The sequence below is a fragment of the Hippichthys cyanospilos genome, chromosome 11 (genome assembly GCF_059441005.1).
Source record: "Hippichthys cyanospilos isolate Australia breed blue-spotted pipefish chromosome 11, RoL_Hcya_1.0, whole genome shotgun sequence".
Classification (NCBI taxonomy): Eukaryota; Metazoa; Chordata; class Actinopteri; order Syngnathiformes; family Syngnathidae; genus Hippichthys; species Hippichthys cyanospilos.
In genome coordinates, this window is record NC_142379.1 from 10,188,380 (window position 1) to 10,202,307 (window position 13,928).

At 38.1% G+C, this 13,928-nt stretch overlaps 2 protein-coding genes across 4 annotated transcripts in view; one reads left to right on the top strand and one right to left on the bottom strand.

The window, feature by feature from the left end:
- Positions 1–2,473: 2,473 nt before the first annotated feature.
- On the bottom strand, positions 2,474–10,390 carry shox2 (shox homeobox 2). 2 transcript variants are annotated; one of them, XM_088426720.1, is made up of 5 exons: positions 9,822–10,390; positions 8,681–8,892; positions 6,542–6,599; positions 5,085–5,173; positions 2,474–3,618 (listed from the first exon to the last, which is right to left on the bottom strand). In XM_088426720.1, exons 1-5 carry the CDS (start codon positions 10,090–10,092, stop codon positions 3,361–3,363), a joined length of 888 nt encoding a protein of 295 aa, XP_088282846.1. In that variant the 5' UTR covers positions 10,093–10,390; the 3' UTR covers positions 2,474–3,360. The 2 variants fall into 2 exon arrangements, with proteins under 2 accessions (XP_088282846.1, XP_088282844.1); XM_088426718.1 differs by having other exon boundaries at positions 2,474–3,654.
- Positions 10,391–12,963: 2,573 nt separating this feature from the next.
- rsrc1 (arginine/serine-rich coiled-coil 1) overlaps positions 12,964–13,928 on the top strand; it is a 124,382-nt gene continuing 123,417 nt past the window's right edge. The window contains exons 1-2 of one of the 2 annotated variants that reach the window (XM_088427778.1): positions 12,964–13,047; positions 13,423–13,611. In XM_088427778.1, coding sequence (XP_088283904.1) covers positions 13,436–13,611 — 176 coding nt within the window. In that variant the 5' untranslated portion in view covers positions 12,964–13,047; positions 13,423–13,435. Of the gene's footprint in view, positions 13,157–13,422; positions 13,612–13,928 lie in introns of both variants that reach the window. The other variant, XM_088427779.1, reaches the window with a different exon arrangement.

Here is a 13,928-nt window from a genome sequence, read left to right on the forward strand (position 1 = left end):
GAGGCACTTGATGTATTGTACAATGACAGCATAGTTGAATAGAGGTTTCTTACCGTCCATAATCAGCAATTGAACATCGAAAATCGATTTTTTTTTTTTTTATGCCGCTGTGTTGATTTTGTTAGAAAGGTGATGTGATGGCAATAAAAACAGTTGTGAGAAAGCTCCAAGCAATCACTCCTGCAAAGACAAACTTTAAAATAAAAGAGTATTTCAGGCATGGCATTGACAAGCATGTATTATTTGGTGTGTTTATTTTAGTTACATGTGAGCTTACAGGGAGTACATTTGTTATGTTTTTATTTTATTTTTTTTCATAAAACTATTTGGGACGTTATCAATTCTGAATCAATGTAATCTTATTTGAATTGATTGTTTTTTCTTTTGAATATGGTCATTTGTTTTAAACAAAGTGGGCCATGTTTTTGTTTTCTTGTAACTGTACCAAATTGTTTTGGAATTACAGCTTTTGTTTTGTCCAATCTGTTTAAGTCAGACTTTTAGGAACGGATTACTCAGAAAAACGGAAGCTTCACTTTGGAGCACCCAGACAACTAAAATGGACCCATATTGGGAAAAGAAAAGTTCCCAAAACTTGCAAAATATAAGACCAAGGGTCTGTTTCCAATTATGGTGCTGATTGTTACATCCTCCATAAAGAACATTTGTTTAGCGTCTATATCTTTCAAACCCAGCTCAGGGGTGTTGGTGTAGCGTGCTTTCTTGCTTCATAATGTGTAATGAATGCAATGTCATACAGGGTACATGAAATGACAAATTATATTAAATTATTCTTATTCTTACTCTTATTCTGATTATTAAAAATGGATCTTTGACATCTATAGCCATCAATGGCAGCGAATGAGTTAAATGAATACCGTATTTCTCTGAATACCAGTCAACCTTGTTTATAAGTTGGCCCTCCTTTTATTTGGATGAAGTTTACAAAAACGCAATTATAAGTCTACCCCCTACTTTAGTGGTTACATAGATCAGAGCTATCCAATTAAAACACATGGTGTTATTAAAATTACAAAATTACAGTACTTTTAGAGGCATTTTATAAGAGGCATACTGTTGCAATGGGGGGGGGGGGGGGCAAGACTGCGAGGCAATATAGACTCAAATACTGAAACTAATGTTGCAACAATAAAATGATTTGAAGTTTCAATGCTTTTTTTGACACAGTTGAATACTGATTTATCTAAAAAACCTAAAAGTCTTCATCACTATCCTACACACCAAATAGCTCCTGCCATTTAAAACCTGTATGTCCTCTTCTTTTTCTCATCATTTGTTCCAACAACCTTGTTGCAGTTTGTTTGAAATAGTCTTCAGAAATGATTAGAAGATAACCTTACTTGGAATATTATCCCAAACTTGCTTTACCCAAGTGATATCTGTTAAATACTGTAAATAAGTAAATAAGTACCCGGACACCAACCAGTATTTACATGACTGCTATGTCAATTGCACCGGCCTGTGGTAGCTTTGCTAAGTTTCAGCCTTAAAGAAGGTCTTAAAGAATGGTTTACACCACTCTATACTACAGCAACAGTCGTAAATACAACTCCTGTTTTAATTCTCTTAATACAGTATTTGTGCATCTGTGCCTAATGTTTGGTCCCTGAATGCATCTTCCTGAGTGGGACGCTCTCACCATCAGTTCAGTTTCACAGTTCCGTCTCCTCCATTACTGGCGAGGTTGATGATCAATAATTCAATAGTTTTGGCGTCTAGATCTTGCCCCTTAATGCCAACACACACACAGACTCAGTGTGAGTCGGCTATTAATTAATAGCTCACAACGCTGTTGTTGTAGGCGGAAATTTGGGGATTGTAAGGCGATCCGCCTACGTCTGATGGCATCACGTGTTCGTTCAATAAGATGCGATTAAGATGTCAGGAAATGAATTTGTGAGGCGCAAGCGTTAATGAAGCTTTCACACAAAGTCCCCCCCCCCCCCCTCGATTTTGATATGCAGCCATTATGATAACAAAAATAGTGGACAGGCCTTTTTGACCACCAACAGTTTCAACTGTCGCCAACATCGATTAATTATTAATCACATGTAGCATGTGTCCGGCGGCATTGACAAAATTAATAAAGTTTTGTAAAAATAAATCAATTAAAGAAACAAATCTTTTCGTAAGTAGGGTGCCAAACTTGACTGCTCTTTATCTGTTATCTCCCTGTTGTGCTCTCTTGTATAGCAGAAATGATCAGTCCGCCTCTCCAAATGTTCCATAACCAAAAAGCATGCATAATGCATGAATTTGGCAGAGGAACAAGCAATGTTCCTCACTAAACAGAACTGTCATTTGTGACGTTATCAAAAGACTTCTGCCACAATCATGAATTATTGAAAAAACAGTTCTTTACCAATAAATAATATTCAGAACAAAGGGCCCCTCCCGCTCCAATAAAAGTGTCAACTCATTAAAGAACCTTTAGTTAATTTATTATAGGAACAAAAAAAAAAACATTTTGGTTTGGTGGATTCTTATTTCACATGTGATGAAAAATGTTTTTTTCATGAATATTCTTTTTCTTTCTTTTTTTTAAGAAACCAATAGCTCAGGTGAGTTCACTTTCACTGTCATATAATAATAAAAACAATACATACTGAAAGCACGTAGCTTAGATGCAAATAAAGTCAAATACAAAAAAAGTGAACAAAAATGAATGTTCCTTGTGTATAAACATATTTTACATGTGCCTGTACCGCTTTACAGTTTTTTGTTATATATACTGTCATTTATATAACATAAGCACCCCCTTTAAAAGGAGATGTAACACCACTTAGCAAAAAAAAAGAATAAGAAAAGAAAAAACATATATTATGATCTCACATATGTGGTGTCTGGCATCACCTTTAAAAAAAAAAACAAAACAAGGTCATAGGTCAGCGTCTTGACTCATGCAAACATTTTAGATAGGAACACCCATCACTTCCTTCCTTTCTTGGAGGGAGGGGTGTTGAACTATAAAGAGGCCAGCCTCTGTAAGTCCTAATAATAATATTAACAATAATCATAATAATATGATGTTAAAACAGACTGCAGAATGGTTCGCCTTGTTTGACAATCTTTCGACAGCCAGCTGCATTCTCCTCCTCCTTTTTCTGCCACAAGGGCCGTCCATGTTTGTTTGTTTTTTTTTTTTGGGGGGGGGGGCGTAGAAAAGTACTTTTAAGGCTATCAAGCAGTCACTTTTCATAATCTCATAAATAGCCTGTATTCTGAGTTGTCCGTCGGGGGAAAGAAAGAAAAAATCATAAATAGGCGTCCTGGCGTGGCCATTGCGGCGTTTCCCCCGTACGTGCGCGCTCCCGAGCGACGTCGTAATCGCGTTGCTCGTCACAGGCCCAGCGCGGCCGCGTGCTTCTTGGCCTTGAGTCTCAGGTCTGCGATGCTCGAGTTCTTGCTGGTGTTCTTGGCTGCGGCCGCGGCGGCCACCACTGAAGCGGCCGACGCCGACTCCGCCGCGAGAGTGGCCAGAGGAAGGCCGAAGGGCGGCGCCGGGAACATCATGTAAGGCGCGTGCGCGGCCAGGTGCGAGTGCAGGTGGTGCTGCGCATGCGCCACAGCGCTGTCCAGTTGCAGCTGCGCCTGCACCTGAAAGGAGAAGGGCGGCACGTTGCAATGACTATCCTACAGGACGAACGCAGGAGGGGGGAGAGAAGGGGAAGGGGGGGAGAACATGCGTTAAGTTCGCAGTGGCTCATGGGACATACACATGTGCTTTTTTTTTTTAATAGTGCTTTTTTAGTGGGGTGTGTCTGCAATTTGATCCAAATCTAATTAACAATTAAAACCTCAAAAGAGCACCAACCTCTGAGGGTTCAAAAACACGGCACAGAATTTTGATTCCTAAAAAACATATGCACTACTATTGTAAACCACGGTAACAGGTTGAACGATATATATACAGTATATGTATATATATTTTTTTTTTTGGCTTAGAGAACAAATAAGGGGAAGCTCACCCAAATATTTGCACATCACATGTATATGATGTTCTCTTCTACTTGTCTATACATTCTTCATTGATATTGCATTTGTTGAAAATGTGTTAAGCAGCAAAATTCACTTATCTTGTATCTCCAGGGGGGCCATTTTGTCACTTGCTAGCGAATTAAAATGACAGCACAGTTGCTCAGGGCTACGGTCACGACTCAGTTTGCAAATGTCACTTGATAAAGTCCTGAACAACTGTGATGCCAATTTCTGTCAACAGCTAGTGGCAAAAAGCCCGCATTTTGAGATGGATTATTTGTAGATTTTGCTGTGTAATTCAGATTTAATCATCACAATATGGATCAGAATACCACGCTAAGAATGATGAGGCCACATATTAATGAACATATTTTTTGTAACAAAATATTTTGATTTTACTTCCACTTTAAAAGTTAAATACAACTGAACTGCACTTAGTGAGTGATTTTTTTGCACATGCTACTAAAGAAAGCCCATGTACCAAAACTAGACCTATATTGTCCACACAAAAGTTTCTAAAAAGTACACTGACATCGATGATAGGCAGCCAGAAAGTCTGAATAAACATGCATGTTTTTATCAATTGCAATTTGATCAAATAAGATCTTCATTACCATTTTCATGAATTGACCCTTACTGGAATGTAAATAATAGAAAATGTGTTAAGTGATGATGGGGAAAAAAATCCATGTTCTAAAAACACAATAAAAATATGATCTCAATATCATGGCTTGATATCACTACAAATTTAACCTATTTTTGCAAATTGACAATTTACATCTCAAACTGAATTTTTTTTTTTTTTGTTCATAAATGTCAATAATGCAAAAGAAGAAGAAAAAAAATCTGTCAAGGGAACTTTTTACATAATACAAATATTGTCATGTTATTAACACACTATTCCTTTTATGGGATGAGTGTAGATGTGCATTATTTGTTCAATGTGCAAATGAAACAAAATGTACTGTCCTTGTTGGAGGCCTTGCTGTGCACAGTGTCCTACAATCATACTTTACATGGAGTATTGCATTTGGCTTGGGCCTTTGCCAATATAGCATTGCAGGATACTTCAAAGTGATACTTGCCTGTTGGAATGGCATCCGTAAAGCCCCCACGTTGACATATGGCGCCACGCGACAAGCCTCAAACTGATTCGCTGCTCCGATTAGGACTCCTGCATGTTGGGAAAAAAGGGCTGAGATCAGAGCCAAGGAGACAACAGTCACAAATAGCAAACAAAATAGGCACTTGAATTGTTAAGCTTGACATATAGGGAACACATTTATGCTCACCACTAAACAAAAATGTCACAAAAAGTGGATATCATCTGAAACAAAGATACCTTATTGCTTTGTTGGAAAATGCATGTGTCTGATTGTATCTGTAATCAGGGGGGCCATTTGAATGAGGAAAATGGTCACTTCTTCCAGCCACAATAGAGATGCCATCAGGTTGTATTGGTTATATTTTATTACATTTTTGCTCATTATATCACTTGGTACTATTAGTATTTTACTCTTCATGTTGCAGTAAACTAAAAAACATTTTCCACTTATGTGAAACTGGATAAATCTACTTAGTCACGTCTGGACTGGCAATTTGGAGCAGAGGGCAAATGCCCGGTGGCCCGTCTTTTGGTGCAGATGCTGTGCTATTAAATGATTATCATTCTGTATATAGGCCAGCCCACAATTTTGAGAGAGGAGCCTATCTATCCATTTACAATATAGTCTGCAAACTGAACTCGCGATGGGTGGGTATTGATAACAAGGATTGGTATCGGGACAATATCTTGCTGTATTTCAAGGTGTCAGGCCTCCTGATGGCATATACTATAATCAGCTGCTCTCTTTGAGCAGTTTTATTATCACAAGGTAAAAATTATTCAATTGGAAGAACAAAAAATTGTCTTTATCTGCATATCAAAACTACTAGAGGCATCGGTGGCAGGGACTACTCAAGAGATGACTAATCGTACATGGTATTGGTCTGAAAACAAAAAGTGGTATTGAACATCTCTAAACTGGCAAATGAAATGGCATCTCAAAAGGGTATCTCAAATAGAGGAGACAAAATGGGTGACAACAAAATTTGGGGGGTTGAACTAAAGATGTGATAGCCAGTAATTTGTAAAAGGTGGGGGCAAGTAAAATAAATAATTACTGTCTGAGTGCATTTCAGTTTAATTTACATTACAATCTATTCAATTGTTTTTGTGTTCATTATTTATCACTTTTACAAGCAATACATTTGGATTGATTCAGTATTTAAATATAATTTTACATTGGTTTACGATAAAATTCAATGTTCTTTTCAGCTGGGGTAACCATAACTGAATTGGTTATGCCTGAACAGCGATACTAGGTTGAAGAACCAATGCAAGTCCAGATAGATTATTTTATTGTGTGTGTGTAATAAATGCATATCTGTTGTGTGTGTGTGTGTGTATGTGTGTGTATGTGTTTTAATCATTAATGTATTAATGTCTAGCCTTCGTCAATAGCAATTGAGCACAAATGTAATAGTCATATATAGCCTTTACCTTTATGTAACTGGTTCTCTTGCTTTCTGCATTTGGCTCTTCTGTTCTGGAACCAAACCTGTAGCAACACACGTGCATTCATATTAATTGTGTGTGCATGTGTGTGTGCGCGCGCGCGTGTGTGTGTGCGTTGGAGGGGGGGGGGGGGGTCGTGGGGACGGTTAATCCCTTTTAAGTGACAATAACCACAAGAAAGGATTTGAAGAAGAAAAAAAATCCCAATGCATCCAAGTGTATACACACACACGATTACAATGTATTTATATATATATATATATATATATATATATATATATATATATATATATATATATATATATATATATATATATATATATATATATATATATATATATATATATATATATATATATATATATATATATATATATATATATATATATAAATAAATAAAATATCAACTCCTTTCTTCAGGCAAATTGAGATGTTGCAGGACGATTTGGGTTATAATAAATAACCTTGTCTGGGCTGGTGTCATCTTTCTGTACATGAGTGTCCCAGCAGACTTTGAATGGACTCTGCTATCGAGTAGCAGCCATGATGATGCTTGCCCTTCTTTCTCTTCTTCTTCCTCTCTCATTGCACCGCTTTACTCTCATTAAATGACCGCAACCATTAATTATTCCGCGCCAAACGCTAAAAAAAAAAAAACACTTAAACAGAAATCTCACGGCAAAAGAGCACGTTTATTGAAATTGCCGCAAATACGCAGCATCTTGTGATAGAAAATATTATCGATTTGGCTGTCGGCGGATTTCATTTATTGAGCATTTTGCGCGCGCTCCACTTGAAATTTATAGCGGTGATAAAAGCAAAGCTATCGATTGAGGCAGAAAAATAGAAAATAAAGCTGTGAGAGTTTTCATAAATGTATTATAGTGCTGGTGGGGAGTCTGTCTCGATAATATACGATATATGCAAAACGCTCAGTAATACTGGACCAGTGGGAACCCCCCCCCCCCCCCCCCCCCCCCCAAAAAAAAAAAAAAAAACGTTTTCTGCTGACTCCTCTTATTATTATCGTCATTTTTTGTTTGTTTGTTTTTCCTTTTTTTCACAATGCGATCAGCCACATACAATTTTCTGTTCTCACACGTTCGAAGACACTACACCACCCACCCCACCGCCACCCTCCTTAAGGCATACTGAGTTTCTGTCCAGATGGTCTTTTTGCTCGTGGGCCCTCATGAGCAACAACATGTTACATGCACGCACATGCACATAAGCACGCTGCTATACTGCACTCATAACTAATGGTGAGGATGAAAAGCATGTGCAGTGTGACGTAAACACACCCCCTATATGTGAGACTATGTTAACGCTTGCAGCTGGTGGAAGAATAGTTCAAAATGAGGAGAGAAATCAATGTGTTTTTAATCGAACAGAAAAAAATGTGTCAATATATTTGTTAATTTATCTGGAATTCTTTTAAGCCAAGTTTGCAGTTATTTTGGCTAAATATGTGGTTCAGAAAGTGATAAATACGGTCCATGAAAGGATGAAAGGCTTTTTAAGCAGACACGCTTAAAAATGTGTATATAGTTTTGCTTATCACATAAACGCACGTTGGAGATTTCGAGGCTAATTTATACGACAAATAATTTTTTATGTATATATTTGTTGTCGTTAAAAATGTTCACAGTGTGTATTTAATTTGAATTTCCTATTCAAAATGGATATTACAATATTTTAACGATGGTTAAAAAAAAAAGTTTGTTTTCTTTTGTTTTTACATTATGTTCCCATCATTTGTTTTTTGTTGAACAGAAATATCTATGATTTTAAATGTAGGCCTTCAAATTAAACGTCGTTTTTACTATGTACATAATTATCTGAAGCCCATTTAATAATTTTGCTACCGCTAATTATTGTATACTGTTAATACATTTCCCAAGTAACTGCACAATAAAATAAAAGTTGTATTAAATAATTCCGTCCTTACTTGTTTTGAATATATTTAATATAATCTTTCAGATTCATTATCAGTTACTATACATGTCTTCTTTGTTTTAATGTTTGTTTGTTTTTCACAATATAAAAAGTTAGTTAGCAAGCAAGTTATCTGTTATTTCCGTGCATTCAAATTCTCTCATGTGGAAAGTTGAAGTGTTTGCTGACCTGCACCCGGGCCTCAGAGAGCCCCAGCCTCTGGCTCAGCTCCTCCCGCATGAAGGCGTCCGGGTAGTGGGTCTCGTCGAACAGCCTCTCCAACTCGTTGAGCTGCTCCAGCGTGAAGTTAGTCCGACTTCTTCTCTGCTTTATTTTGGTCTGTGCCTCGTCCTCCATGGGCTTACCGGACTCCTCTTTCCTCTCCTTCACCTCAGTGGCACCTTAAAAAAAAATTACACGTTACTTCACGGAAGATGCACAAATGGCCGCAATGGGAGAAAAAACTGAAAGCAATGCAAAGAGAACCAGAGACCACCCCTCCCCAAACCTCAAAAAGCGGATCACAGCTCGGATGTTTTGTCGAGCTACATAAAGCTCTTTAATTATTAAGTGCTTATAAATATGCAAGACAACCGTGTGTGAGTGTGTGCACCACGACTGGGGCTTCGCTGCGTGTACATGCGCGTGTGTGTGTGTGTGAGTGATCCACGCGGGAAACAAGCAATCAGTCACGGCCACGTTTAAAAAGCATGTGTTGACACATTTTGATCTGCTTAATAAAAAAGACAAACCTGAATTTGATCTTTTCTTTAGCAGCATCTATTGAAATGTGCTTTTTTTCTTTGTTATGAAAATGATGATACGGTTATTAATAACATTTTTTATGGATAATATAGTTACGTTTATTGATTTTAAAAATACATTATTGACTCCGAGCTCGATCAAATTTATTTGATTTCTATATTACTAATTTTTATCACGTTCATGCAAGTAATTGTACTACACACGGCGTGTATTACTCAAAAGAACAACAAACGAATACACCGGCCAGCTTTATAAAGAACGTGCACCTGCTGCAAAACCTGCTTGTCATATAATTAATGGAATGTACTTTAAATGTACATTTGGGTCTTTTTAAATCAAAAAAGAAAGTTCATCTATTTTAATGTACTACAAAAAATGTTAACTGTGCTTTTGATTCAAAATCAAACATTGATGATTAACTTTATAAATAGTTCTACCGACATTGCAGTGGGTTTTCGCTACATGAATACCAACCAAATGAAATAGTTGCAACTCAATTGAGCACGTTTATGTAGCCTCTATAGACTATTTCCTCCAAACCGATCCATACATTATCGACTCTTACCGTCAATGAGTTTGGGACTGCCGGCGTCTCTGGTCCTCTCCGGGCTAAGGATGTCAGTCTCCCTGCCCGGCGAGAGCGCCACGTTCCGGGCTACGACCGCCGCGGACGCCGCCTCCTCGCGGCTTCCGTGCTCCGGGGCCAAGGGTTCCCCGCCGCGGCCGGCCGCCCTTGCCGCGCCTGTCTCCAGCACCTCGCGGTAGGTGATCACCTCCTTCTTCTCCTTCACTTTGTGATCGAAAGACTTCGACACGAAGGCGGTGAGCTCCTCCATCACACACTCTCGGTGTTTTTTTTCCTCTCAAAGAAGGAAAAAAAAATCAGTCGCCGTAGCCCCTCTCCCTTTGCTCCACGGCAGCTTAAGACATCAATGGTGCGGCCCCTTGAAAACGAGACGAGGTGATGCTGCCAACTCTCTGGGAAGGCGCCCGAAAGTGGCATATAAAGACACGTCTTCCTCGGCCAATTTCTCCCTCCTTTGGTAAAGCAAAGTTGGGGAACCTGCTGGTGATCCTCGATTGAAGTCACACTATTTATACTTTGCGGCGCCTTGCCCCCTTGATCCGTGCAAATTACCTCCCCTCAGGATGCCGGGATGAGCCCCCCACCTCCTCCTCCCGTCCCTCCTTACCTCCCTCTCTCCTTTTCCTCCCTTCATCCACCCTCACTAGTAAAAGAAAAAAAACATTAAGCACCCCCGCCGCAGCAGCTATTGGCCATTAATCCAAGATTGACAAGAAGGACTAATTAATTTAATTAAGCGCTCATTCGCCGCTATTGTCCTGAGTTACTTTTTAAACACCCGAGAGAATGCAATGAATCTTTCGCTCTCTCGCCCTTCTCTCTCTCTCTCGCCTCGCTCTCTATCGCACTCTCTCTCTCTGCAGGGGAGTGGCTTACAAATATGTGAAAATGACAACAGCCTCCTATCTCTGATTAGTGCATAAAACAAAAGACTTAGTCACTTATTATTTATTTACATATTTTGCGTGTATTTCGGGGGATTAGTTTTATTTGCCACGTGTTACGAGAAACTTAGGAAAAATAAATGAAGTTATTATTTTACATGGTTTTCCCAAGTAAGCATAAAATGGGTGCAAGGTTGATTTTTATTGGTATTTATCACCAGATAGACTTTTTGTTTTCCATGAAGTGATGTAAGTGATATATGCCAGTACTGTGTTATGCTCTTGTAAGTATAGCTTTGTTATTTGCGTGATGCAATTAGACAGACAGACAGACACGCACGCACGCACGCTCGCACACACACACACACACACACACACACACATATATATATATATATATATATATATATATATATATATATATATATATATATATATATATATATATATATATATATATATATATATATATATATATATATATATATATATATATATATATATATATATATATATATATTAAAAGCCTACATTTGTTTCACATCAAATATTACGCCTTGAACGGTCCTGCTACTGTATCGGAATCCTCAGTGGGCCTTTTAAAGGCATGCTTACGGTGTTAAATAGCAGCTAAACGTTCAATTAACTTTCCTCTCGCTAGTATGCGTTGCCAATGGGCTTGCTAATTAACGATGGAATTATTGTGGCCTATATTTGTAAATAAACAATGAGAGCAATTAAAAGAATAGAGCAGTTTTTTTCAAACGTGATGCTAAATAAGGCGTGTTTATTGATAATCTATATGTATCTCAATTTCCACGCCGTGATAATAAATCCCCCAGATTAAATATTAACGACGTTTCAGTGTGAACCTTTAGCATTAATTACTGTTATTCCTGCCCAAAGCAGCATTGCATGCCTAATTGAGGCGATGCGCATCCTGTTTATCTTTTCACCCCCCCCCCCCCATCCTCGAATTAATTTGTTGCAGGAAAATTGCGTTATATATTCATCTGCACTTTGTAGAGAAAACACTTTCACCTAATGTGTTTGTTTTTTGTTGTGATGATGACCTCATGCACATAAACTCAAGGATGCAAACGTGCGGTGCAGGGAAATCTGACCACACTTTCCTGTACTCCTGCATAAACAATAAACCGTTTTTCAGTTAACTGGAGACTCATGTGAGAAGCAGTTCAGAACATTTTAAAGCAAGAAACTTTGGGTTTATAAAACGCTCATTTTAATGCAAATGAATGTTCTTTCCTACATATGCACATGACAATGATCATTACAATGATGCAAGAATCAATATATTTTCCTTATCTGGTGTATTTAATGTTCATTATATTTGTATTCAATCTTTAGGAACTGGTGTTTTTGTTTTTAAAACATTCACTTCGGATTTTTTTGAAACTTTGATTTCTATTATATATGAATTCAATCAGTTTTTTATAATGCAAGGAAAAGTTGGGTTCATGAGAGGATCTTTGTCAAATTGTAAAAAGTGAACAAAATATGTTCCTGTACACACTGATTGTTTGTGTATATGCATCTCATGGTGGTGGTGTACAAATTCTTATGTAATATGCAAAAGAACTCCGAAAGTACAGTTCATTTGTAGTTACAATACATCACATATATACCGTATTTTGGTTTCGAACTTTTATTTTTCCTATATTTTTAACCAGCTTTCGTATTTAATCTGTGCTTAATGTTGCCAAACTTTAAAATGGCATTGTCAATTCAATACTTCAGACATATTTAAATATCTACATGTGTATTTGTTAAAACACACATTTATTCCCAGGCATTTACGAATAATTTGAATACATAAATATTCTGGTGTTCGTGTAAACGAGATTCTGAAAAAGGTTGGTACTTACTGTATACTTAAAATAAGGACAGAAAGCAATCCTGCATAAGCGTAGTGAGTTTAAGTCTTTTTATGTTAAGTGTATTTTTATGACTTGTTCTTGCAGAGCTAACAATATTTAACGTATTTATATGACAAAAGGGTTCAATAAAATGTCTACTTTATTGAATTCATTATTATTCCACTTTAGCCACAAAAATAGCTAAATTGAACTGAACTGAATCGAGGACTGCAATGATATACGTTTTAATGAATAAAATGCGAAATTAACAGTGAATCGCAAAATCAAGAAATTAAAAGCGACTCGAAACGTCACCAGACCTTAATAGTAAATGGATCGATGTATTTCTGCCGTATTGTGCCTGAGTTGACATGATCGAGGCGCTCTTGTTCGACTCACTTAGTCTGGCGCTACCTCACATGTTTGTTGTGGAGCTCGGCAACGGTGAGAAGCGGGATGTACAATAAGATAATGCCAATTCGACTTATTTTCTCTCGAATTTAGTCTTCTCGTGACTTAAACGTCAGCCAAAAACAATTGTGCAGCCCCTCAGGTATGAGTCGAGTTAATAATTCAGACGTGGCGGTGTAGAGCTAGCCTAGTCCGCTAGCTAGCTACTCAAAACAGGCATCCTTCAAAACATTCGAATGATAAGCAATACATTTCCCGATAGAGTCCTTATAAGGGTCCGTTAGCTGTCTATCCGGTGTTATGCAAATCGCCGTTAAACATAATTCGTCAAGCACAGTAGTCGCTCGTCGAGACTAACATCACATGTAAACATTAGCCACTGTGTTATGTGTGTTTGGTGCATGACAGGTAGTCAGTCATCATGGGTCGACGCTCATCGAGCAGTGAAGGTGAAAGTCGTAGCAGGAAGAGAAAAAAGCAGCGTCGCCGCTCGTCTTCTTCTTCCTCTTCTTCGTCCTCCTCCTCCGGGAGCAGGGTGACAAGCAACCGGAGTCACAGGTCCAGTCGCCGGAGCCGCTCACGCTCCAGGGACAGAAGGTGAGACTGCCAAGTGCATGGCAAGAAACTCCGGTTCTAGACAGGAGCCATCCTGCGTATATTGGATGTCTCCCTTCTATAACCCACCTGATTCAAATGATCAAAAACATCATCAGGCTTCTGCAGAACTTGATGATGAGCTAATTATTCGAATCAGTTGTGGATAAGGAGGAGGGAGACGTAAAAAACACGCAATACACGCAGCTCTCTAGGACCTGGGTTGCTTACACCCGACCAAGTGCAACAAATGTGCATGCACAGTGATGCTACACAAATTCTCCCTTTATAAAGAAAGGATTTGGATTAATTATTATTAG

Bases quoted from the DNA above. Each gene is read 5' to 3' on its own strand.
- shox2 (XM_088426718.1), bottom strand. From the start codon at position 10,092: ATGGAGGAGCTCACCGCCTTCGTGTCGAAGTCTTTCGATCACAAAGTG. The intron at 6,600-8,680 runs GTCAGCAAACAC...GTGTTGCTACAG, and splicing joins TCTCTGAGGCCCGGGTGCAG to GTTTGGTTCCAGAACAGAAG. The intron at 3,655-5,084 runs GCAAGTATCACT...TTCGTCCTGTAG, and splicing joins TACGGATGCCATTCCAACAG to GATAGTCATTGCAACGTGCC.